The following is a 27,055-nucleotide window of genomic DNA, read 5'->3' on the forward strand; positions in this document are numbered from 1 at the left end:
TTAAAAGCAAGTGGCCTCTGGGATATTTGCATTCTTCCTGTAATCAAACTCTTATTGTTAGCAAGTATTACAGAACTTAGCACTTAAAGTAAGTAAGCCCAAAGAGAGTGTAAAAAGGTCTGCTAGCTTTCTATGTAGACTTCATTATAATATTGGCAGGACTTCATTTCTGTATGGCTGCAATAATCTTCCATTAGTGCTATTTGTGATATTTTTAATTTATTGTAGATATCTTGAAAGCTGCTTATAACGTGTTACTTCCTACTGGTGTTCTGATGAAGCCATTAGATTCTGGACTAATAGCACAATTCTAGCTTAATTCATGAGGAAGAAAAATACTCATTGATTTTCATGTCATGAATTCAACCATTAAGGCTTTTCACAATGTGTTCCAAGTGAGTCATCCCTGCGGTAATGCTTTCATACAACCTTGATGAGTTGTGCTTTTTCATGAAGCTTGAAAATGCACTATTTTGTTTAAAGTGCTTTTATTTTAGAAATCTCACATTGTCTTTGCCGAAAAAAATAAAGTGCTACAGAAAGTAGGAATTGATAGATCCTATTCATGCTATATAAAAGACCCCATTTAATAATTCCTGTTATTTACTATTTAACAGAGTACTTAGAAAATTCATTGTGGATAATGTTACATTAAGTGAATTTATATCTTCATTTTTCATGTGAAGCAATTCACAAATAACCTCAGCTTACTTGTTATCAACTTTCTTTGCAGCACATTGAAAATATGAAAAAATCTATAAGGAATATCATAGACTAGTAAAAGTTTACAGAGTAGCTGATTATGGGGAAGTACAAACAATTCATCTGATGAAATCCTTGACTGCTTAGCAAATCTGCAAGGATAAAATCCTCACACATATACTCCACTCGGAGGAACAAAAATAGCCCCCCTTGTTTTTTCAGCACATGCCCTGTTCAGTTAGTTCTCAGGTTTATTTTATTTATTATTTATTTATTATTTGGATTTGTATGCCGCCCCTCTCCGAAGACTCGGGGCGGCTGGGGGTTGCTGGGGGTGCTGCCATAGCCGTAATTTTTGGGACTGGTCCAACTTCAAATGATTATTGAACTAATTGTCATAATTTGAAGACTTACCTATATAAAATTGCATAACTTCATAGTTGTTTCTGAAATGATTCAAAGCCATTATCTAGAGGCACCCCTACTTTGCTGCAAATTCCTGTCCTGAATCTTTGCTCCATTCATATCGTAATCTAACTAAATTGTACCATTTCAGTTCTGATTACAGGATTTTCTGCCTTGTAGCATTTTGGAAAATATTTGGAGTTGGATACAAAGCAACTTGTAATGTAGCTTCTTTAAGAATTATGAGACAAATGATAACTAATTCTGGTGTACTTCAACATACTGGCTATGTTAAAGGCATGTGGCTATGTTAAAAACATATGGCTATGTTAAAAAAATATGGCTATGTTAAAGGCATGAATATACAATGGTACCTCTACCTTAGAACACCTCTACTAAGAACTTTTATAGATAAGAACCGGGTGTTCAAAAAAATTTTGCGTCTTCTTAAGAACCATTTTCTACTTAAGAACCCAAGCCCAGAAAAATTTCCCAGGAAATTTGAGAGCGGCATGAAGGCCAAGCCAGTTTCCTGATATTCCCCCTGCGTTTCTCTCTCTGGCGCAGTGTATGGGAGGCAGCCTTGCGCTGGGTGTATTGGAGGGGCGTGCTCCTCCTCGACGCCTCAGAGTCCCCCTTTTTTTTAAGCCTTAAAGTTTTGGATTTTTTTGATTCCCCTCACCTCACCTTCTTTCTTCGGCAGCGACTCTCCTCCTCCTCCTCCCAAATTCCGAGCTTTTATTTATTTCCTAATGGGTTTGCACGCATTATTTGCTTTTATATTGATTCCTATGGGAAAAATTGCTTCTACTTACAAACCTTTCTACTTAAGAACCTGCTCACAGAACGAATTAAGTTCTTAAGTAGAGGTACCACTGTATTTTGGAAGTTATCTTATCTTTGAGCTCAAAAAGCTCAGATGAATGTAAAAATAGGTGATTGCAGGGGTGGGGAGAGATTAGAATAAGTGGATGATGACATTGTCACACAGCTACCACAGTTTCCATGCTCATGTCAAAGTACGTGTGACAGAAATCCCCATTGTAATAACACCCTCATTTGTTACTACTGATTTTAAAGATTGCATAAACTTATCAAGATGACAAACCATAAGGCAGTATCATGCTTGTCCACTTTTAATATAAATGGAATAGTAACATAAAATAATATTAATGAAATAATTCAGCAGTGCGTGATCAGCAGCCTGTAGTGCATCCGGCAAGTCCTGTTATCATGACTGCTTTCTCATACCAATGGAATGATGCCACTCATTTCTCTACTAGTGGGATTTGGAAGTCATGTACAGATTGCTCACCCCCAGCCATTACACTGATACGTTGGGACTGGGAAGTCAATAAGAACTACAGAGAAAAATGAATCACACGCAATTGTTTCACAGGGGAACACTGGTTTATCTTAGGCTTCAATTCCCTGTGGTTTCAATGCCCTCTTTTGAAACATTGATTTTTCTCTTCCAATAATATAGAGTCGCTATATTGGAATGGGGTGGAACAGTAGTAGAAAAAGAGGTAGAATCTTCCGCTACTGTCAGGACTTATTCTGCAGGGATAAATCTTTCTAGAGTTTCACCAATATTTTTGAATTTTTGTAACATTGCGGTGTCAATTGAATCTTAATGATTTGGTTGTTGAAATAGTCATCTCTGTATGTCTGGATTTTGGGAAAAGGTGTTATGTTTGTTTAAATGGTTACCTTTTTAAAAATTCCCTTTCTGTCCCATCTAAAATCCCTCCCACTTGCGATTACTGTATTTAGTTTGTTGTCTTCACTTTGTTTTTGTCTTCTCTTTTCTTTCTTACTACACACATGTGACGACCCATTATGTGCCCACTTGTTTAGACTGTTTTTATTGTTAGGAAAGGAACCTTTTTTCTTTGCCTAGTTACTTTGGTATTGAACCAGAAAGGTAATGTGTATTTTGTGGCTTTGCTTTTGATTAAAAACCGTTTCTTTTAAGTTTTACATTGAGAGCTTGAATTATTAACATCGGTATTAAACTGAAAAAAATTGCAAGATGAAAGAGCACAACTTGATTATCCAAGTGCTACAAGGGATTTCTTCTGATTCCGACCCCACTTACAATATTCAGGGAACTGAATGATGGGTTGAAATGATTTTTTTAAAATTTAGAAAAACTGTTTATTTTATTTATGTACTGGATAAAACTAAGCCTTCCTGTGGCAAACTTCACATCCTCTTTTGAGGTGTCAAAGACATTTTCTTTTACTGTAAAGATAGATCAATTCTGTTATCCAGCTGTTTTAGGTTTGTTGTTTTCTGCTTCCTCTTTATTCCTTGGTTGGCTGTGTTTGCAAATGTTTCTCTTCCCCAATTTTTCATCATTGTTGGAGTGAATCTAGACTATGGTTGCTAGACATTAGATTATGGTACAATTACCTATAGAATAAAGCTTTGTGCACACAGACATACACATGACAATCACACAAACTGGTTATTGGGCAGTTATCGAGGACATCAGTCCTAAAATATGAACATTGGGAATCAATTGGACTGGATAAAATTACTCTGGCTTGGTAATTTATCATCACAGTGTGGATTGGTTCTTTTCTATTAATTCTTTTTTCAACTCCTTCAAATAGCCTATACTAAGAATCAAGGGGACATTGCAACTCAGGGCTGGTTTATTGGACTGATGTGTGCCATCGCTCTCCTGGTCCTGATTTTGCTGATAGTTTGCTTTATTAAGAGGAGCAGAGGAGGAAAATATCCAGGTAAGAGAAACAGCCATAATTGATGTAATGCTTGCTGTTTGATTTATTTCAAAACATATAATTCAGAATCTAATTAATTTTTCTAATCTGAAAGCACTAGAAAGATTTATTCCCAGAACCACTGAACAACTGGGACACTAAAAAAGAATTAATGTTATCAAAACAGGGTAAAAGGGATTTCTTGCTAGATAGGGATGCTTTGTTTCATTATTTACATTAAGGTTTGATTGAATTTATGATGGTTATAAAACTGTTAGCTTATTTTCTGGAAAAGTATTATTATCATGTTCTCCCTTTGGGAAAGGAATCTTTCCTTTTCATCTCTGTCTTTGAGTTGAATTAATCATTTTAACTGCACTTTTCATTCTTTTATATTTGGTATCAACCTTTAGCACTTTAAATGGGTACTTTTCTTGCTTTTTATTTCTTTGTTTATTTAGAAATCAATTGTTAAGGCTTGCGAAGTGATAATAATTCTGGAATGGCATATAAATTAAAAATACATCTAATACAATAAGCAAGACGTAAAAATGGATGTAGCCAATATATTCATACAAAAAACACCCTTAAGCACATATCCCCTTACCTATTACCTAGAGCAGTGATGGTGAACCTTTTTTTCATCAGGTGCCAAAAGAGTGCGCACGTGTGCTATCGTGCATGCGTGAATGCCCACACCCATAATTCAATGCCCGCGGAGGACAAAAACAGCTTCCCCCACCCCCCAGAAACTCTCTGGGGGCTGGAAATGGACTGCGTCTTAACTTCTGGTGGGCCCAGTAGGCTCGTATTTCATCCTCCCCAGGCTCCAAAGGCTTCCCTGGAAGCCAAAAACACCCTCCCAGAGTCTCTGTGCAAGACAAAAAACAGTTGGCCAGCACACACATGCACGTTGCAGCTGAGCTAGGGCAATGGCTTGCGTGCCAGCAGATATGGCTCCGCGTGCCACCTGTGGCATCCGTGCCATAGGTTCGCCATCACTGACCTAGGGGGAAAAGCAGATCTTCAGTACCCATTTTAAAAATAGGGCTAGAACTTCCAGGGTTATATTATTGGAAAGGATAGGAGAGAAGTTGCATTCTAGGTCATATCAGATGATTTAATGATGGAACCTGTAACTTGTCTCCCCCATTAGACAAAAACAATGAGAGATAGGTGGTCCATCAGATAGCCACACTCTTTACCATGAAGGTCACAACCAGTGTCTTGACTTGTATCCAATTGCAACTTATAGGTCACAACCAGTGTCTCGACTTGTATCCAATTGGAACTTACACAACAGATGTACTACATGGAAGAACTGAGATACACCTATAACTGCTAGAGTTGTACCTTTCTGGGTCAAAGGCAGACCCTAGACAGTACACTGCAGTATAATCACGATGCAATGTTAAAATAATACTAAATAAAAATATATTTATATGAGAAAAGTTAATAACATACCCTTCCTGCATTATTTTGGTTGATGTGTTATGGTTCTCTCCCTAACTCTATAAACTTTGTGAATGAAAGTAATTCCTGTAGGTTGAATAAGTTTGTTATGATGTGCAGATTCCATAGCATTCATTGCTCAATATCACTCTACTGTACTTGAAACATCACTATTCATCTGGAAAGAAAGAAATAATATATATATATATATATATATATATATATATATATATATATATATATATATATATATATATATATATATATATGTAGATTGTTCTGAGTTCGGGTTTTGCCCTGTGTAATGTTTTGCATGTCTATGCGACGTTTCGGTAAAATCACATTTACCATCATCAGGCTGGAGTTCCAATCTCTGTGTTTTTGCAAATGAATATTAGCAACTGACATTCCTTCTTAGCATGTAGTGTGGGGGTGGAGATTTGCTTTGAATGTAGCAAATAGATTGGGTGACTATGCTTCCGTGATCTGATTGGTTGGTGTAATCATGGTTATAGAAGGAATGGTATGAAGATTATGAAGTGTTTTGTTTAAGTCTGATTTCCAAATATAAAATTCTAAAATCATAATAATTAAAGGATTGACATATTGATTATAATGAAGTTTTTATTTTGTTTAAGGCTGGTTTCCAAATCTCTGGCAGACGTGAGGTATCATCCCGTTTATTTAAACAAAAAGATCTTTTTTCAATTTCAATAGCTTCTAGAGAGATTCTTTTATATAAATTCTCTGTTTTGTGGAGTAATTTAGTTTTTTCAAAGTCAATTTCGTGCCCTGTTCTTTTAATGTGCTGGACAAGGGAGGAGGTCTTCTCCTGTTTCTTGACTGCATTCATATGTTCTATATATATATATATATATATATTCTATAGATAGATAGATAGACAGACAGACAGACAGACAGACAGACAAATGATAGAGATAGAGAGAGAGAGAGGAGAACCTTACAAGCACACTCCCCAAGTTAAAATCCCGGTAAGGGTATGGCTATCTGATGAGAACAAAATACTGTAGTTTGAAACAGATCTATACTAGTCTCCCTTCCTTTTCATTATCAGAAAAAAATGTTTTACATACACACACATGCGCATATGCGTATTTAAAATTACAGTATCTAGAAATAAGTCTAAATATGATCTCTTCTCGACATAAATCATAACGCTAGATAAAGAGAAGTCAGTTGAATTAAAGACATTATACTGTACTTATTCATTGATTTATTTAGGAAAATGTCTCAAAGCTATAAAAATACCACTGTAACTGGCTAAGCTTTTCTTCTAATGTGCATAGGATTGATCAGCATCAAAATCTTTGATTTGGACTTTGACACTGAATTGTTTAAGCTCATAGTCTACAAAGTATGCAAATTGTATCAATGCTTTTGAGTTTTTAATGGTTTACATATATCTTCACAGTGAGAGCAAATAAAGATGTGCCCCTCGATCCTGATGATCAGAAAGTTGATAATGGATCATTTGATTACAGGTATGTTTCTCATTCAACATATATATATATATTATCAGTAATTTGCTATCTGCTTGCCATTACAATGACTCCTTTCTAATTTCATTTTTGTGAATTTACATTTTACGTCTCTTTATCCCTCTAGTGTTGCTTCTACCAAAAAGAAGTACCAGTCTATTTATTTAAAATATATAAAAACGAAATCAGCAGTTTTTCAGGTTTTTTTAAAAATCAGTTTCTCATACCAATGGGAATCAATAATTCCCTCAACACCGTCAAACTATCTACTAAGTTTCCTCATTGTTCCCATCACCCATCTCCTCCCACAAATGACTGTATGATGGTAACTTAGTTGCTTGTATCCTTACAATTTATATTGACTGGTTCCTAATATGATTTGATTGCTTATTTGTACCTGGATTATCATTAAGTGTTGTACCTTATGATTCTTGACAAACTTATTTTTTTTATGTACACTGAGAGTATGTGCACCAAGTCAAATCCCTTGTGTGTCCAACCATACTTAGCCAATAACACTCTATTCTATTAAAATTCATCCATTGAAAGCTATGAATAAAAGTTATGTATGCATACATATGAACACATGCATACACATAGACACATATCTCTGCACATCAGAACCATCCTCATGAAGAATGGAATTCCTCTAGGCCAGTGATGGCGAACCTATGGCATGGGTGCCACAGGTGGAACATGGAGCAATATCTGCTGGCACACGAGCCGTTGCCCTAGCTCAGTTCCAGTGTGCATGTATGTGCCAGCCAGCTGATTTTTGGCTCACACAGAGGCTCTGGGAGGGCGTTTTTTGGTTCCAGAGAGCCTCCAGGGGGATGGGAGAAAGTGTTTTTATCTTCCCCTGACTCCAGGGAAGCCTTTGGAGCCTGGGGATGGCGAAACGCAAGCCTACTGGGTCCATCAAAAGTTGGGAAACAGGCAGTTTCCAGCCTCCAGAGGGCCTCCAGGAAGTGGGGGGAAGCTGTTTCCGCCCTCCCCAGGCATTGAATTATGAGTATGGGCACTTGCGCATGTGGGATAGCGCATGCGCATGCTCTTTCGGCACCCGAGGAAAAAAAGGTTCGCCATCACTGCTCTAGGCTGAGTCCTCCAAACATACATGAAATATAATATTTCAGGAAAATAATTTTTATTAATTTACAAAAAATTATATACAAAAGGAGGAAGATGCATCTTAGTTAACAACATTATGATAACATATACTTGCGGGTATGATATGATTATTCTATTCAGTTATTTTGATAAACAAATCCAAATCATCACCTATTATGGTTAAAATAATATATCTCTGTAGTTCATTATCCTTTAAGTCTTTTGGCTCTTCCTCCCAGCCCCTTCCCCCCACTGAAATATAATAGTTCTAAAAAGGTTTAGATTGTTAGTTTGGGCGGCATCTGGTTGCCGCGATTTTGTTGTTATTATATTTTTATCAATACATTTACAGTTGAGAAGAAATCGTATTGGATTGATCAAAGTATTCGTAATAGTCCAATATGATCATTCAGAATTCTAAATTTTGCATAGCCATTTCTACGCTATCCATTGATATTTTAATATTTTAGTATTTTAATATATCCACATTTTGTAATATTTCCCTATATTTTTTCCCTTTCTCCATTTATTTTTAATTTTTAACCCAGTCGTAAAATTTTTCCCAATTCTTATAGAATTTCTAATCTTCTTTATTTTTAAGTTTTTGGGTGAGCCTGTCCATTTCTGCACAGTCATATAATATTTCAATGTCTGATTCAATAGTATCATTCCAATAATTTTGTATCATCTGATTTATCTATGCAAGTAGATTAGTTCCAATTCCTTTTGAAATCTGAAAGGATAACACAGTATTCTTAGTGAGAATTTAATCACTTTTGAATGTTGAATGATGAGCTCTCTTGAGTGGGGATCATTACATCAGATAAGAAAGATAAGCACTGTAGGGGAGTTAACAATTTCCAGAATCTTCTTTGATCTTTAGTGTAAAGATAGACAGGAGTAAAAACATATGCCTCTTTCTGCTAGTTCACCCCCCAGAAATGGGAAGAATAAACAGAAGTAGGTTATTTCTTATGAAGAATAATCCTACATTTCTAAAACTAGTGAGAAGCTTCATATTTTTGATTTACTGAATGATATGTTGATAGCGCCTATGAACCTACTATTTTTTTTCCTGACAATTACAATGTTATAACTTCCAACACCATCACTACTCCATGTAAATCAAAGACATCTTTTTAAGGACCACAGCCACTTTTTATCTTGATTTTTCAAAGCAAAAGTGTGTTCTTTGGCTGTTCACAGATGGGTCCTGCATTCAAGGTTTACATTTGTTTCACCTTTACTTCCAAGGAACTGAAACAGGTAACACTGCTACCACTTTCTAAATTAACCATATATTGTGAGCCTGTGTAACTTGGCGCTTCAGTCCCTTGCTTGCTATTAAAACCAACAAGCAAACAAAAAAAGAAATGTCCCGCTATTCTAAAACTGTAGGGTGACTTATTTGAAATACAATTGCTCTCTTCCCAAATTCAGTACTTTTATTTTATACCTAACGAGAATAAAAGTGATAAAAAGGCTTTATTAAAATTGCAGTGCAAGGTCTGACATTATGTATGTGAGAGCTATAGTTGCACAGTGATTAGAATGCAGCACTTCAGTCTAACTCACTGCTCATTCCAGGAGTTTGATTTACACAAACTCAAGGTTGACTCAGCCTTCCATCCTTCCGAGGTGGATAAAATGAGGACCCAGATTGTTGGGGGCAATAGGCTGACTCTGTAAACCACTTAGAGAGGGCTCTACAGCATTGTGAAGTGATATATAAGTCTAAGTGCTATTGCTGTGTGAATTTGTTTGGAGAATTGAGAACAGGATTTTGAAAAAAGAGCAATGTAAATTTTGTAGTGGCTTGGTTAATTTGATAGCTATGTGTTTTAAGCATCAGAGTTGCTCTAATAGTGGCCATTCCAAACTTGTTCCCTTCCAGAATTGTTTTTAAACAATGAGGTCACAATTCCAAAATATATTAATTATGATTAAGAATTCTTCAGGCTACTCTAAGCAAAATTAAAAGTAATTTGGGTTCATTTAGTAGATTGAATAAATGAGTTTCTTGGGAAATACCATATTCTTGGGAAAATTCATGAATTATCAAGACAGAAGTACATTTTAGCATTTTAGTTAACTTGAAAAACACTATCTAAACTCATGAGATATGCACAAATGAATGTTGCAAAGATAATGTTATATTATTCCAAAGAACACATTAGCACAGAATGGATGAAGAGTGTTGTGGTTGGCTCTGGCCCAGCTCCTGCCCCAAGGAATGTGGAGGTGGATGCAGGGGAAACATCAACATGTCATAGGCCTGTTTTATTGCCGATAGAGTCAGGTAGTGCAGTTTCCTCGGACGAAGACGAAGGTGGGGGTGACTTGGAAGAGGGGGGCTTGGCATACAGCCCAGGAAGTCAATCTCCATTATCTTCGGTCAATTCGGATGAGAAAGTGTTAGACCCACGCAGGCGCAGAATTATGCATAGAAGAGACCAATTGAAGAAATATTACAGGAGATAAGAGAGGCCCCCTGTGTTTGGGTGGGGCTCCAGCAATTAGAGCTGCTGATATAAATAGCAGCGTGTTGGCTTGGCCGTTGTGGAAGATTATCTGATCGTTGTTTCTTCAGGACCGTGCCTTGCTGTTTCCGGATTTTGTTTGTTGATTTTTCACGACTTTGAAACCAAAGCAGAGCAAAGTGTGTGTGTCTCACTTCGTGGAAGAAGGAGGGCTGTGATGTTTCTTCACAGCTGCTAGCTAAGTACTTAAGAACTGATTAAGGGGATTGTACAGCCTACAAGGTTGTTTTGGGACGAGTGGTCTTTGCAATACAAAAAGGGTGCTTTGTTTCTTTTGAATTTTGTGATAAAGAACATTGTTTTTGAACTTTCAAGTGTGTGTGTGTCTGAAATTTTTACCCTTGAATTTTCGGGAGACTCATATCATAGAGCCCGGCAGAACAAAGAGTGGGTGAAGATTCCTTAATATCAGCCATAAAATGTTTATCCTGAGATGAATCCTGATTTTTGGAGACATATTTAGCATTATGAATACTGTTTCATACTCCTCACGTTCGATTGCTGATAGGAAATCTTTGTAGTTATAATATGCTTGTTTTTTAATTGTTTTATTTTTAATATGTTTTTAACTCTTTATATCATGCAAATCACCAACAGCTAATTGGGTTACAACATATTAATGGAATCATTAAGTAAATTTTCTACATGAGTATGGATAGTACCTATTCTTTCTTTCCTTCTTTTTTACTGTGTTTGTGTGGGGGGCACATTGTAGTCTTCCTCTTCAGCTAGAGCTGAATATAGTTGTGTTATTCTGCTGATGGGAACATATTATTAAAATCTACATTTTTCCTATACATGTCACAAATCTACACCAGGCAGTCAAAGGCTTCCTGGTATCAGAATTGCACAGGACAAAATGTGAGAGTAAAGAAAGGTCCCATCTCACCAGCAGAAGTACACTAACTTAACCATCTCTGTTCCAAAACCTAATTAAACCTGCAAGCAATGTTACCTTGCTTCTTATTTTAAAAAAAGAATGATTGAAGCATTCTTGAAAAAAATGCAAATAAATAAAAATAAAATAAATAAAAAATAATATATATACAGTAATACCTCATCTTACAAACTTAATTGGTTCTGGAAGTAGGTTCGTAAGGTGAAAAGTTCGTAAGACGAAACATTATTTCCCATAGGAAACAATGTAAAAGCGATTAATGCCTGCAAAAAGAAAAAAAATCGCAAAATGGCGCTCCGCTGGGTGCCGCCCCCCGGCTGTCACCTTTTAAAACAGCCGGGGGGATTTTCGGCATTCTCCCGAATGCCGAACCAAGAAGTTCGGGTTTGGGTTCTGGAGACTGCTGAGAAGCGCCCGGCTGTTTCAGAAGGTTGCAGCCAGGCGCTGCCGCCCGGCGGAGCACTGTTTTTGTGCAGTTTTTGCATCTTTGTGATGTCAAAGTTCCGCCCATGGAATTCCCTATTGGGATTCCCCACCTCCTTTCCAGCCTCCAGATCGGCCAAAAACGCTGCCGCCGATTGTAAAAACGGCGCTCCGCCGGGCGCTGCCGCCTGGCTGTAACCTTCTGAAACAGCCAGGCGCTTCTCGGCGGCCTCCGGAACCCGAACCCGAACTTCCGGGTTCAGCGTTTAGGAGAATGCCGAGAAGCCCCCCGGCTGTTTCAGAAGGTGACAGCCAGGCGGCAGTGCTTCTCAGCAGCCTCCCGAACCCAAACCCGAAAAGTTCGGGTTTGGGTTTGGGAGAACGCCGAGAAACACCCCCCCGGCTGTTTTAAAAGGTGACAGCCAGGCGGCGGCACCCAGCGGAGCACCATTTTGGATCTGCGGTGGGTTCGTAAGCCGAAACAAGTTCGTAAGAAGAGGCAAAAAATTTCCGAACCCTGGGTTCATATCACGAGGGGTTCGTATCACGAGGTACCACTGTATATATGAAATAGGGCATTGTAGTCCCAAAGGTGCTTTTTTAAGGGGGAACTGGATTTCCTTTTTTTTTTCTTCGAAGATGTTTTGCTTCTCACCCCAGAAGCTTCTTCGGCTCTGACTGAATGGTGTAGAATAGAAGGATTTATGTTCCTTGCAGACAGCTGGTCATTTGCATTCTTTTTAAGAGAGTCATTGAGGCCACTTGGATTTTTATCTGTGCACAGCTCCACAACACAGTCCTTTCAGCAGTTCTAAAAAAGCTCCACACTCACTTGCACTACTCAGGTGTGATCCTGAGGAAACAGACGAAAATCCAAGTAGTCTCAATGACTCTCCAAACCAGGGGTGTCAAACTCGTGGCATCACAGCGGCATCATGACTATCACAATTTCCCCCCTTAAACCGGACATGGGCGTGGCTGATGAGTGACTCATCCAGCCACTGGACCGGGAGTTTGACACCCCTGATTTTAAAAAATGTAAATGACCAGCTCTCTGCAAGAAATATAAATCCTTCCATTTCAATTGTCTTCAAAGAAAAAACAAGGAAGTCCAGTTGCCTCTTGAAAAAATACTTCTGGGACAAACATGACTTGGATGACTGAGAATCTTCATAGACATTTAGAACATTGTAGCTTCATTTGTGTTGACTGATTACTGAAGTATTCTTATGGTAGTTTTTGTTTGTCTTGATTATTAGGAAACTATTTTTAACATTAAAATCTGGTCTGAGTTGAATATTCCTCTGTAGCATTGAACTGGCTGGATCATATTATTTTACAACTACCAGTTTCTTATTTGTGCCAGAGAAAAAAAAGTTATGATATAAAATATTATACTTTCTTCCACTGGAGCCCTAGAAAGAAGGTTTTTTGTTGTTATTTTCCCCCCACAACATGGCTGCGCAACTTAATGCAGGCTGTTAAAGAAATGACAAATCACGTCAGAAGTCAGAACCAAAGAGGAAAATTATTAGCTGACAGAGAAATGTGGGTAATTAAGATTCATAGTCATTGAGAAGTGACAGATAGCTTTTGAAAGTGAACAGGATATAAACTGGCATGTTTTCTTTATTTGTTCTCTTCCTAATTCGCTGAAATATGTCTGACACACTCTGATCATATCCTTCAGAGCTGTAAAAGCGTAATGCACAGAGCATGCCAATGGCCACAGGCTATAATTAAGAGATATACTGTCATTTCTTTCTACTCTGCTCCCAGACTTATAGTCTCCTTACAAGAGGAATAGGCTATAAAGTCTTTAGCCATTAATAGCGCTCATTCTACTAAACATCTGACTTGAGAAAGAGTGGGAGGGAAGAAAGAAAGAGAGAGAGAGAAAGGAAAGGAAAGAGAACAACTAAAATCTTACACCAATTGTATTTGTTCAACCTTCTGTCTCCCTTCACTCTTCATGTTTTAATGCAGTCTATTTCTGCCAGGCTCCAAATCAACTTAATCCTGGTATTTTCAGCTGCAGTGCCAATTTCACGACATAGAAAATAGGAGGATTACTTTCTACAAGGCTTGGTGATAGTGAAACCAGAACATTAGCAATGCTTATTAAAAGACTTATTTTCACCCAATCTCTTTTGTTCCTCGAATGTTGGGAAGTGATTTCATACGAACTCAGATAGCACTTCTGCACTCGAGTGATTTTTGTGACTACTTTCTGGCACCTATAGATTTTCTGAAGATGGAAATATTCTCATAAGATCTGCTGCTTAATTTTCAGGACTCTTCCTCCTCGTGATGCTAATCAACCCTGTTTTCTTTAAAGGAGGATGGAGAGTCTGTCTAGAACTTAGTGAAAATGTTCTAAGAAACAACTAATGTGCTTTTTTTCCTGTTTCCCACTTTATTTCTGTATGGACAAATTTCTATGTAAATATACAAAAGAGGTGGGCTTTCCCCTCTATATCTATGATATCTACTTCCCCCTTTATGTAAAAAACACTCTGCGTAGGAAACTCCAGCACATAATTTTTTCTTCCTCCTTCCTCTTTGGAACATTTTCATCTAAGTCTGAGACCTTTCCTGGAGACACTTTTTTTTGGGGGGGGGGGGGGCAGCTTTGTTTTATATATTTCTGAGGGAGTGTGACTGATTAAAGCCTTCAGACATACAGTGGTTCATTTAGTTGAGCTAAAATCGCTAAAATGAGCACTTGTCTGGAGTGGCAATGAAAGCTTGCCACCATGTCTCAGCTTTGAGGATGCCACCTGGGAAGGGAGGGCAGTATCATTGATCTTTATCAACAACTAGTTGCTGTTTTATGTTATTGCATACAGCAGTTTGTGTTTTAAACTGGCTTTCATTTGGTACTTTAAGATGCTTAGCCCTTCCTGAAAGTAATTACTATTATTATTTTATTTATTTAGCATTGATCCCTAAACTTCAAGCCTATATTATTTTGCTCTCTGATCAGGCTCTTTTTTGCTTCCCTCCTTGTTTTATTGTCATCTGTTCTTGACCTTTTCACCTTATCCTTCTACATGGACCATGAAGGTCTCTTGAAAGGTAGGAATGACCCAAACCTTTGCCCACATTTTGTTTCAGCGCAGCATATCTAATTTCTAACTCTCTTCCATGTTTCTGTTCCAGCACTTTTCATCTAACAGAGTTAAAAATAAATTTATTTCTTATTCTGAGGTCCTGTGTCCATAGAGTTGCATTCTGACTGTAGATTCAGACCCAATACCATATCCAATGGCATTGCAGTGGCCCTAGCTTCATTCCTTTTCCTTGACTAATGTTTATATGTGCAGTATGAATCTGCACACTTGAGTAGTGATTACTGTCATGAAAAAGGGTCTACTGGACTAGAGGCTTTTGAGTGGTTCCATATTATCTGGTAAACTACTGGTACAATATGGCCATCATATTTTTAAAGCAATTATTACTTACTGGGCACTAAAACTAAAAAAAAAGAAGCATGGTCAAGGAGCCAATAGTTTAAGAAGTTCAGATTGAAGATCTTTCACTCACAATTTATTCCTTCCAACATAATGCAACTCTTGAACATGATGCTCCTAATCCAATTTCACTTGTGGCTTGGTTGACTACATTTAATATATTAAATAAACTGCAAGATTTATATAATAAGCACGTTGTATTTGTGCCTTAAAGACTGAATTCACTTATTTTCCTAATATATTAACAAGGCAATATGGTTACTTGTTTGGCTTGCAATTCAGAGAGCTAAGTGCAAAACATCAGTATTTGCGGCATGTCAAATAGCATTTCTTACATCTGCTTTTCAATAGCAGCTGTCTAGAACAAGAACAGGATGACTTTATGGAAGAAGATAAAATCAACAAACACTTCATACAGCATATATTTCTGTGCGGTTCCCTGGAATCCAACCTTTGGAGGGTCAAAATACGAAAACTCTTGAAAACTTTACTGCCATTAAATATGGAAGGGGCAAATTTTCATTGCAATTACAATTCATTAAAATACTTATTTTAACTTGAAAACAAATCTATCTATCTATATCTATCTTCTATCTATCTATCTATCTATCTATCTATCTATCTATCTAATCTATCTATTGTATTTCTATGCTGCCCATCTCTAGCATCTATGGCTTTTGCTGTTCTTCTCTTTATGCCTTCTTATAATACTAACCCATTCTGTCTTGAAGCTCCTCTTGCCTCGGGTTCAATTACTTTCCCAAACCCTGATAATGAAATTAATTTGTGTCATTACAATCATGTTAATCCATGTTTGTGAAACTTGAGATTTACAGTTTTCTAAAAGTAAGCATGTATTGAATGCACTTTTCAACACTGGCTCCTTCCAGAAGGAAAATAAATTCCTCTTCTCATTGCAATAAAGAATATTGTATCTGGGACTGCAAAGTAACCTAGAATGATTATCTTCCGGCAATTCAGACCACATCAGAGCTTGCAAGACGCAACTTTCAATAATGTAGAACAGATCTCTATACCAATGACTGCATCTCTAATGATCCATTTGTTAAACTACTGAAGTTCGCAGATGACATAACAATGATCGGCCTCATTCAAAACAATCTGCATATGGATAGGAGGTTGAACAACTAACCTTGTGGTGCGACTGAACAATCTGGAATTGAATACACTCAGATCCATAAGAAATGATGGTAGACTTTAGGAGAAACCCATCCATACTTCCTCCTCTTACAATACTAGGTAACACAGTATCTACAGTAGAGACCCTCAAATTTCTAGGTTCTACCATATCGCGAGATCTAAAATAGACACCTAATATCAAAAATGTCATCAAAAAAGCACAACAAAGAATATTTTTGGTCAAACTGACCAAAGAGCTGCTGATAGAGTTCTACAGTGGAATTATTGAGTCTATCATCTTTACCTCTATAACTGTTTGATTTGATTCTTCAATCCAAGAAGACAGACACAGACATCAGAATATAATCAGAACTACAGAAAAAACAATTGCTGCCAACCTGCCTTCCATTGAGGACCAGTATAATGCATGAGTCAAAAGAGGGCTCTGTAAATATTTACTAACCCCTCACATCCTGGACACAAACTGTTTCAACTACTACCATCAAAATGACATTATAGAGTTTTTTAAAGTCTTTTAACTGTTATTAATTGAATCAAATTGTTTTATTGTGTATTCTATGTTTGTTGTGAACCGCTCCAAGTCCACGGAGAGGGGCGGCATACAAATAATAATAATAATAATAATAATGATGATGATGATGATGATGATGATGATGATGCAGTGCACACCAGAATAACTAGACACAAGAACAGTTTTTTCCCCGAATGCTATCACTCTGTTAATAATTCCCTCAACATTATCAAACTATTAATTAAGTCTGCACTACTATTAATCTTCTCATCATTCCCATCAGCAATCTCCACCCACTAATGATTATATGACTGTAACTTTGTTGCTTGTATCCTTATAATTTATATTAACTAGTTCCTAATATGATTTGATTGCTTATTTGACCCCTATGACAATCATTAAGTGTTGTACCTCATGATTCTTGACAAATGTATCTTTTCTTTTATATAAACTGAGAACATATGCACCAAGACAAATTCCTTGTATGTCCAATCATAGCCAATAAATATTCTATTCTACTCTATCTATTGGACATAATATGATGAGCAAAAAGCAATGAAATGGCTTTTTTGGAAACCAAAAGTCATTTGTGATACTAGTATACCTATTAATATTTGCAAAACTTGCAGACAAATTAAAGGAATGCATCTCAAATGAGTATCCAGTAAAGCCTTTCCGCACTTCAGACTTAAAGATAAAAGGTTTTACTGAGTGCAGAGTGTTGGTCATGCCTCTGGAAGAGAGAAATTGCATAGCTTTGGCATTGGTTGGCAACTCTGAAAGTAATCATGCCTTTTCCTGAGATTGTGCATTGCTATTCTACCCAGAGGAAAACATAGCTGTTTTAAAGTGTTGCAAAGAAGTGCTGTGTTCACACTTCTGTGCACTTTAAAGAGCATTTTGGCAATCAAATCAAAACTTCACTATTCTCGGGACTCATAACTATCAACAAGGCTTAATCTTGTGAGTCTCTTTTATCTTTTTTAACCCATCTTACAAATTTTGCAGAAGTTTTCTCGAGGTGACAAAGAGAAATGTTATTATATGTCAAAGGTAAAACTCCCTTAAGTTGAGTTTGCTTGCTATATATTAATGCAATTTTCTTGGTGCTAATATGGTCATCATTTGTCTTTGACATTTCTTTTTTCAAGTTTCCAATTTAGCCCCTACAGACCTGAGCTTTTCTGGTGGTGTCCCTGGTGTACAATTAACAAGGTTTGACTGAAGACGTTGCTTCCCCCCCTTTTTTTTTTAAAAAAAAAATCAGGCCTGTATCTTTTTCTTTAAATGTGCTTTCATATGAAATTGCCAAATGAGCCTTTAAAAAAAAAATTGTCCTGATTAGATCCTTTGGAAGATTATCACTTAAATTGTCATTGAGTACACTTCAGACAAAGAGCCTCTGATGAAATGGGATTTATATAAACTAGAAGGCTCAGAACTGTGATTATTCTCCTCTTTGGCTTGCTAATTTTTGCTTTTGTTCTTCAGGATGACTTTCCTTATCATAACACTGAGGGACTTCCTTCTCCTAATTTATTTAGGTTCTTTGAGAAATGTTACTTTTTGCCCCTAAATTTTTCCTGGCATCTGTATTTACAGAGACGTCGCCACATTTCCTTAGATCTCTATGCACAATTGTTGCCTTTTTATGTATCATCACTCGGGGCACTGCTTTCAAATTCTAATATTATGCTTTCCTTTTAAACCGTATTTTCTCATTTCTGATGTCTCTCCTTTTCCTTTTCATGCCAGTGATGAAGACAACAAGCCACTGCAAGGCAGTCAGACCTCATTAGATGGCACAATAAAGCAACAAGAAAGCGATGACAGCTTGGTGGACTATGGAGAAGGAGGTGAAGGACAGTTCAATGAAGACGGCTCCTTTATTGGCCAGTACACAGTTAAGAAGGACAAAGAGGAGACAGAAGGCAATGAGAGCTCGGAAGCCACATCACCAGTAAATGCTATCTATTCCCTGGCATAACACTTTATGTTGAAGCAACAGCAGCTAAATAAAGAAATAAGTTGGTATGGGTCACCATCAACAAGAGAAAGCAAGCGGTAGGGCAACAAAGGCCAAACACACACAAACCCGACCAGTGCCACCATCTCTTTAGCAAATGGCATAGATGCACTGACTGCTGAAGTGATCATACTACAGCTGAAATCTGAGCTAACCTCACCAGAGACCAGCCGAAGAGCAGAATGCAGAGATTCTGTGCCCCAGGCTTCAGAACTTGGACTGAAATAAACATCCCTCTATACCCACTTTGTCTGATTTGTGAGATAATGCAATTTCCTTCATTAATAATGTATGCAGCTGACTTGGGGAGGGGGATCCCTTTTTTTTCAAGGATTTAATGTTGTCCTCAGAAAAAGAAATGTCTGAACATGGGGGGGAAAACTGGAACAGGGAGTGGTGATTAAAAAACCCAAACAGCTGAACACATTATGGCACACCCCTTGCTAAAAACAGCATGAAACCACATTGCAGAATCAATTCTTGATTTAAATGATGGACTGTTTTATAAACAGGAACTTTTCTGAACGTTTGCTTTTATTGGAGATCATTGTAGACAGGCCCTAGCCTATGCTTTTCACTAAGCAAGGTATATGCTGCTTCTTCCTATGAGATAAAACGGTTCCATAATAGGCTACAGACAGTGTGGAGGCTATCAAATGGGAAAGGCGGGGTTGTTTGCATTGACTGAAGATCTTCCCTTTTAGCTCTGTATTTCAATTTCTGCTTCCCGTACAAAACGACGATATGAAGTTGTGCTCTACCCATGCTATCAAAGAGTTTAATGGAAAAGTTGTATCTCTGTCAAAAAAAAAAGAAAAAGCAAGAATAGGAAAACAGGATTGGATTGCTGTTTTTTGGAAAAGAATTAATGGAGAAAATTTGTTGTTAATTTTTATTAAAAAACAGCCATGCCTCACAATGCGTGCACATGGTATTAATTACCATCTCCAAATCCTGCATGTAACAGGAAAGGGAGCAAAGGTAACTAGAGAAAACTAGCCAATCTGGACTTTCCTACTGCTAATTAAAAGAGGAAAGCAGTCCCCTACTAAAACAGAAAATTAAAAAAAACAAAGTAACCTGCAAGTCTATGAAAAATTCTGGGATTTCCTGGATGTATATGTTTGATGCAAAAGTACATATGCACATAGAATAAATCCCAAATGAATCCATCTGTCTCTGCTTTGCATTTTCAAGGTGAAGCCATCTCCGATACATATTGGGACATCTTGCTCATACCCCTTCCGTCAGCCTGAAGACACTTTTTCCATTGCTAAATAAACAGCAGCATGGAACTCACAATCTATTAGTTACACATCAAAGACACTCAAGTCAAGCTAATTTCCTAACCTGCAATAACCCTGTTTTCCCCAGATGCAGATTCTATTGTGACATTATTCTTCCATATATGCCTTAAACAGCTTCATGCGTTCCCTGAAGCTTAATAAACTATGAATATTTATCTATAGATTAAGCCCTTTGTGTGATGGTCTGTAATCTGTCCATGCATTTTAAACAAGACTATTGCAGCTTGGCAGAATAAGAAAGTAGCATGGATGGTGGTAGAAGTTTAGAGATTTACAATATACTGTGTTTAGCAAAATGTAGCACGTCTTCTCTTTATGCTCTACATTTTTCAAAGCAAAGGTATTTAAAAGAAGCATTTGGGCTCCTACTAACAGTTGCATAGCTGGAAAATAACATTTAGGAGAATTTTGAAGATCTGCCTAGTAATCATGCTAAAATGGAAACACAAATATGGGTGAATGTTTCAGTTGATTTACTGTACAAGGAGTTTTGCTAACATGCATAAATCTCAAGAAGCAAACAGTTTAGCCTACTTCATAAAATACTGCCATATTTTAAAATTTAAACAAATCAACTAGATAAAAATGTAATGCACCCAATCTGTATTGTGTAACGAAAAGGCAACCAAATGAAGTCTTTTTTGGTGCATAAAGTTAGGCTCCTATCCTTCAAAAATGGCATAGAATAATGCTAATTCCAAACATTGAACTGACTATGCCTGCTTGAAAAGACAAGCTATATGACATGCATGAGGTCCTCGACTTACAACCATAATTGAGTCCACAATTTCTGTTGTTAAGTGCCCCATTTTATGATCTTTCTTGCAAGAGTTATTATTTATTATTATTTATTAGATTTGTATGCCGCCCCTCTCCGAAGAAGAGTTGTTAAGTGAATCACTGAAATTGATAAATTAGTAAGCCGGTTGTTAAATTAATCTTGTTTCCCCAATGATTTTGTGAGAAGGTTGCAAAACCAATGATCACATGATCTTGGGACATAGCAATGGTCATAAAATAGTTGGCAAAGCATTTGAACTTTGATCAAATGACAGTGGGGATGCTGCAAAGATTATAGCTCTGAAAAACTGTCATAAATCACATTATTCAGTTCTGTTGTACTTTTCAATGGTCACTAAATGAACTGGTGTAAATTGAGGGCTACCTGTACTGAGTGAATGGTAGATAGAACTGGTTCCCAATTAACGTTTATATCTTTGTTTGCTTTTCTTTTTGCCTTTGGGTCAGCATTGACTTGTGGACGCTGCCTGAATAAGACTTTGCGGTCCACTGGGCAAGATTTTGGAAGTGGTTTAGAAATCCTTTTTCCTAGGGCTGAGAGAGGGTGACCTGGCAAAAGTCACACAGCTGGACTTTGTGCCTGAGGCAAGACTCCCAGTTTCTAGCACAGTGCCTTAACCACAACACCAACTGGCTGTCTTTGTATCTATAGCTTCGTAGTAAATATACTTTCCGACTCAATAGAAAATGATGAAAAGAAATTGTGTAAGGAAGTTTAGGATGCTGCCGGCCTGTCTATCAAGATCTACCTGTCCAAATAGATAATTTCCTGAAAAACTGAACAGAACTTGACTAAATTTAATGCTGGATTGACAGAGAGAATGACATTATCAAAAGAACTGTGTTGGATTTTTTGGCAGCTGCTGAGCTAACAATGTGCAGCAGCAGCTGCCAAAAAAGTCAACACAGTTCTAGGCGGCATAAACAGAGGGATAGAATCAAGATCACGCAAAGTGTTAATACTACTTTTGTTGTATCCTGAAATGGCTACCTTGTAACGCTGTAAATAGTTTGTTCCTCTTTTCCAGCGCTGTCTGAGCCCAAGCAGGAAGTCGCTCCTGATTGGCTCAGACGCGGCCGGCTCTCGCTTTGGCGGGAACCGCAAAAGTATAAAAGAAGCGGCTTCTCCCTGCAGAGCCAGTCGGTACTCGCTGAATCGTCACTTTACCTTGCTGAGCTGTCACTTATTCTCTGAGCTGAATAAAAGTACCGATTGCTCAAACCCTGTCTCTGGGTCTACTTCACTGGCGACGAACGAACGGAAGAACTTCGCGTGCAACATGGACAAAATCCAGATCGGCCAGGCTCCAGAACTTTTCGATGCCGAGAAAATGACTTGGGACGAGTACATGGCCACCTTCGAGATATTCCTCGAGGCGGCGGGAATGCAGGACGCCGGAGCCGATCGCAGACGGGCTATTTTTCTAAACTACTGCGGCGCAGAGATCCGTAGACTTGCCCAAACTCTCACCGAACCAGAACAAGCAAGAGCCACAGCGTGGGACGTCCTTCAACAGAAACTAGCGAGCCATTTTAAACCAACCAGACCAGCCGTGGTTTACCGGCATCAATTTCACATGATGGCTCAGAGAGAAACCGAGTCGATAAGCCAATTCACAACGCGGCTTCGAACGGTACTCGCTCAATGCAAGTTTCAAGATCCGGAAGCTCGCCTCACCGACGCCTTGATTTTCGGCATGAAGAACCACACAGTGAGAAGTAAACTCCTCACCGAAGATGAGCCGACTCTACAAACCGTAATCAAATTAGCGCAAACCGCGGAAGCAGCCGACGCAGCGGCAAGAGAATTAAAAGAGCACGGAAGGCGAGAAACCATTGCCAAAATCGACGCCGAGTCTCCCAGCGCCATGGGAACAGACGTCCGCGGCCAGCTAACTAGCAACGGGGACGACTGCCTCCTCCTGCAAGACCAACCGAGACACCCTAGAGCTACTCATCCAGCCCCCTGCGCGGGCTGCCGGGGAAATCACCAGCGCCATCGATGCCCGTTCCGCGACACCACTTGCCGCCGTTGCAACCGGAGAGGCCACATCGCCATCGCATGCAGGGCAACGGCACCAGAAGAAACTTTTGCCACACAACAATACCAGCGACCCCAAAACCACCCCCCCCAATCGCGAGAAAGGAGACCGTTCCGCAACTCGGGTCAAAGGAATTACCCCACCGCTAACCGAGACTACAATAGAGGTAACTCTCAATATTCCGTGAATAACACGGCAACCAAAAAGGGGGCTAAAATTGTTATCTCGTTGTTGCTAAATAACCAGCCTTGCTCAATGGAGCTAGATACGGGTTCGAGATATACCATCATGCCCTGGGAAAAATTTAAGCTATATATGCCTAATGTGTCTGAGGCTGACCTAATTCAAACCTCTTTGGTGATCAGAGACTTCCAAGGGGGGGTAATCTCGGTCCTGGGAACTGCAAATGTACCTATTGCATTTAAGAATGTCAAATGTACCCTTCCCATGCTTATTGTGACGGGGGCCAAACACTCCCTGCTAGGGCTAGCATGGATGGAACCGTTGGGGATTGAAATTTCGGGTGTGTGTAATGTAAACTGTGATATTATGCCTAACTTTGTGAAAGAGTTCCCTGAAGTGTTCAGCCCCACCTTAGGATTGTATAAGGGAACCCCCATATCTTTCTCTATTGACCCCAAGGTCCCACCAGTTAGACTGAAACCTCGCAGGGTTCCCCTCCCGCTTCTCCCCAAGCTAGACTTACAGCTGGACAAACTCATTAGTCAAGGTATCTTGGTCCCTGTGGAACAGGGGCCATGGGAAACTCCCATAGTGACACCCCTGAAGCCAGATGGCTCCTTAAGAGTTTGCGCTGATTACAAATCAACCCTGAATAAGGCACTCCAACACCACCCCTACCCCATTCCGGTTGTGCAACAACTCTTACACTCCCTGGGGGAGGGGAAAAGGTTCGCAAAGATCGACCTGGCGCAGGCTTACCAGCAACTTCCGGTCGATGAACAAACAGCAAACGCTCAAACAATTGTAACGCACAGGGGGGCTTTCAAATGCACGAGGTTACAGTTTGGGGTGAGCATAGCCCCAGGGATATTCCAGAGCATCATGGAACGCCTATTGTCAGGGGTAAATGGGGCCATCCCATATTTTGATGACATCTTAATTGCAGGGGAAAACCAGGAACAAGTGAACAAAAGAATAAGGGAAGTACTTAAGAGGCTACAGGACAAAGGGTTACGAATCAAGCCTGATAAATGTGTCTGGGGAACTAACAGTATTGAATTCCTAGGATATAAAATAGATAAGGAAGGTATCCACCCCACAACTGAGAAGCTGAGAGCAATTAGAGAAGCCCCAGAGCCACGAGATAAGAGTGAGTTGCAAGCATTTTTGGGCCTCCTTAATTTTTATTCCGTTTTTTTAAAGCAGAAGGCAACAGTAGCAGAGCCTCTCCATCGTTTACTCCAGAAGGAAGCCCGCTGGACATGGGGGAAAATTGAACGTGAAGCCTTTGCTCAAATAAAAAATTTACTAACTTCTAAAAGTGTAGTAGTCCAATATAGTGCCTCACTACCCATTAGGCTCACGTGCGACGCTTCGCCGTACGGCATAGGAGGAGTCCTAGCTCACGTTCTACCTAATCAGACAGAGGCCCCAATAGCATTTTTTTCAAGAACCATGACCAGCACGGAGAGAAATTATAGCCAGTTAGACAAGGAGGCTCTGGCATTAGTGGCAGGGGTAAAGAAGTTTCACAATTACATTTTTGGAAGAAATTTTGAGCTAGTCACTGACCACAAACCCCTACTAGGCCTGCTAGCCCCCAACAAGCCCACTCCACCTTTTATGTCTCCAAGACTAATCAGATGGGCCCTTTTCCTCTCTGGGTATCAGTATGAGCTCACCCACAAGGGGGGGAAGGAAATCAATCATGCAGACGGCCTCAGCAGATGCCCCATAGCAGACTTGGTAGAAGACCCTGTTCCAACCACAGACGTGCTAATGATAGAACTCGAGGAAAACCCACTAACCACAGCAAAAGAGGTAGCTGCACACACGCAGCAAGACCAAATCCTGAAACAAGTAGTGAACTGTGTTCTAAAGGGATGGCAAAATGATATTGTTAAACCTGAATTGTGTGATTTTAAGAACAAAAGGCTTGAATTGTCATATGTAAAAGGTTGTTTGCTGTGGGGGGATAGAGTGATCATCCCCAAACGCCTAAGGGAAAAGGTACTCAGAATGTTACACGTGGGCCATCCTGGGATTGTCAGGATGAAGAGCCTAGCAAGGGGGCATTTATGGTGGCCAGGGCTTGATGCTGATATTGAAAATTGGGTTTCAAAGTGTGACCCGTGCCAAGAGTCTAGGCCCAATCCCCCCAAAACAACTCCGGCTGAGTGGGAACAGCCTGCTGGCCCTTGGTCTAGGATCCACATTGATTTTGCTGGCCCAGTGGGGTCTCAGTATTTCCTAATAGTGGTTGATGCTTTCTCCAAATGGTTGGAAATAATAGCAATGAACAACATAACCACAAGTGCCACTATCAAGGTATTGAGCAGACTGTTTGCATCCCATGGTTGCCCTGATCTATTGGTGTCTGACAATGGACCACAACTAACAGCCAGGCAATTCGAATTATTCCTAGATGGCCTGGGGGTCAGACATGCCCTCATCTCGCCTTACTCGCCCTGGGCTAACGGGTTGGCAGAACGTTACGTAAGGGTGGCAAAAGAGGCATTGCACAGGTCAGGCCCTGGAGATGTGCAACAGAACTTGGACCAATTCTTATTAACCCAGCACATTACCCCTAACTCGCACACACATGTAAGCCCTGCAGAGTTATTGATGGGGAGAAAGTTGAGGTCACCACTAGACAGGTTAAACCCAAGGTTCTGTTTGAATAATAACCAAATGTGCATAAAACCAGAAAGAGAAATGTATTTGGGTCAAAATGTATATGTAAAATGCTTTGATGGAAATGTAAACTGGATGAAGGGAATTATTGTTAAGCAAAATGCACCCAAGACTTATATTGTTAAACTGGAGGATGGTCGTTTGTGGAAACGACACATAGACCACATTCGGAAACGAACTGAAAACCAATTACAACAACCCGCTGACTCGGACTCTCCCCCCTCAACAGACTTTTATACATTGCCCGAACTAAGAAACACGCAGAGAGACTTATCGGGCCAGGGGGAACCATCCAGCGACGCCGAGCCATCCTCGTCCTCCGAGGCCTTCGTTGGGCCCGCCAGGCCTAGTCCGCCGCACCGGGAGAACAGCGGCGAGCCATCCTCCACAGTCAGTGGCGAAGGAGAAAATGGACTGCGCAGGTCAGCGCGAGAGTCTCGAAGGCCTCACCGATTGGACGACTTCGTCACGTGGCTTTCTTGATGGATGGGTCCAACTATGAGGGGAGGGGTGTTGTATCCTGAAATGGCTACCTTGTCACGCTGTAAATAGTTTGTTCCTCTTTTCCAGCGCTGTCTGAGCCCAAGCAGGAAGTCGCTCCTGATTGGCTCAGACGCGGCCGGCTCTCGCTTTGGCGGGAACCGCAAAAGTATAAAAGAAGCGGCTTCTCCCTGCAGAGCCAGTCGGTACTCGCTGAATCGTCACTTTACCTTGCTGAGCTGTCACTTATTCTCTGAGCTGAATAAAAGTACCGATTGCTCAAACCCTGTCTCTGGGTCTACTTCAACTTTATAAGGCCTTGGTAAGGCCACACATGGAATACTGCATTCATTTTTGGTCCCCATGATGCAAAAAGGATGTTGAGACTCTAGAAAAAGTACAGAGAAGAGCAACCAAGATGATTAGGGGACTGCAATGTTTGCAGGAACTGGGTATGTCTAGTTTAATGAAAAGAAGGACCAGGGGAGACATGATAGCAGTGTTCCAATATCTCAGGGGTTGCCACAAAAAAGAGGGAATCAACCTATTCTCTAAAGCAGCGTTTCCCAACCGGTGTGCCGCGGCACACTAGTGTGCCGCGAGACACAGTCAGGTG

The 27,055-nt window shown here is 39.5% G+C and overlaps 1 protein-coding gene across 17 annotated transcripts in view; it reads left to right on the top strand.

The window, feature by feature from the left end:
• Positions 1–19,848, top strand: part of NFASC (neurofascin) — a 202,484-nt gene extending 182,636 nt beyond the window's left edge. For all 17 annotated transcript variants that reach the window (XM_070745479.1, XM_070745494.1, XM_070745492.1 and 14 more), the window contains 3 exons: positions 3,729–3,860; positions 6,724–6,793; positions 18,662–19,848. In XM_070745479.1, coding sequence (XP_070601580.1) covers positions 3,729–3,860; positions 6,724–6,793; positions 18,662–18,893 — 434 coding nt within the window. In that variant the 3' untranslated portion in view covers positions 18,894–19,848. The remainder of the gene's footprint in view (positions 1–3,728; positions 3,861–6,723; positions 6,794–18,661) is intronic.
• Positions 19,849–27,055: the final 7,207 nt, after the last annotated feature.

This window comes from Erythrolamprus reginae, chromosome 3 (genome assembly GCF_031021105.1).
Source record: "Erythrolamprus reginae isolate rEryReg1 chromosome 3, rEryReg1.hap1, whole genome shotgun sequence".
Lineage (NCBI taxonomy): Eukaryota > Metazoa > Chordata > Lepidosauria > Squamata > Dipsadidae > Erythrolamprus > Erythrolamprus reginae.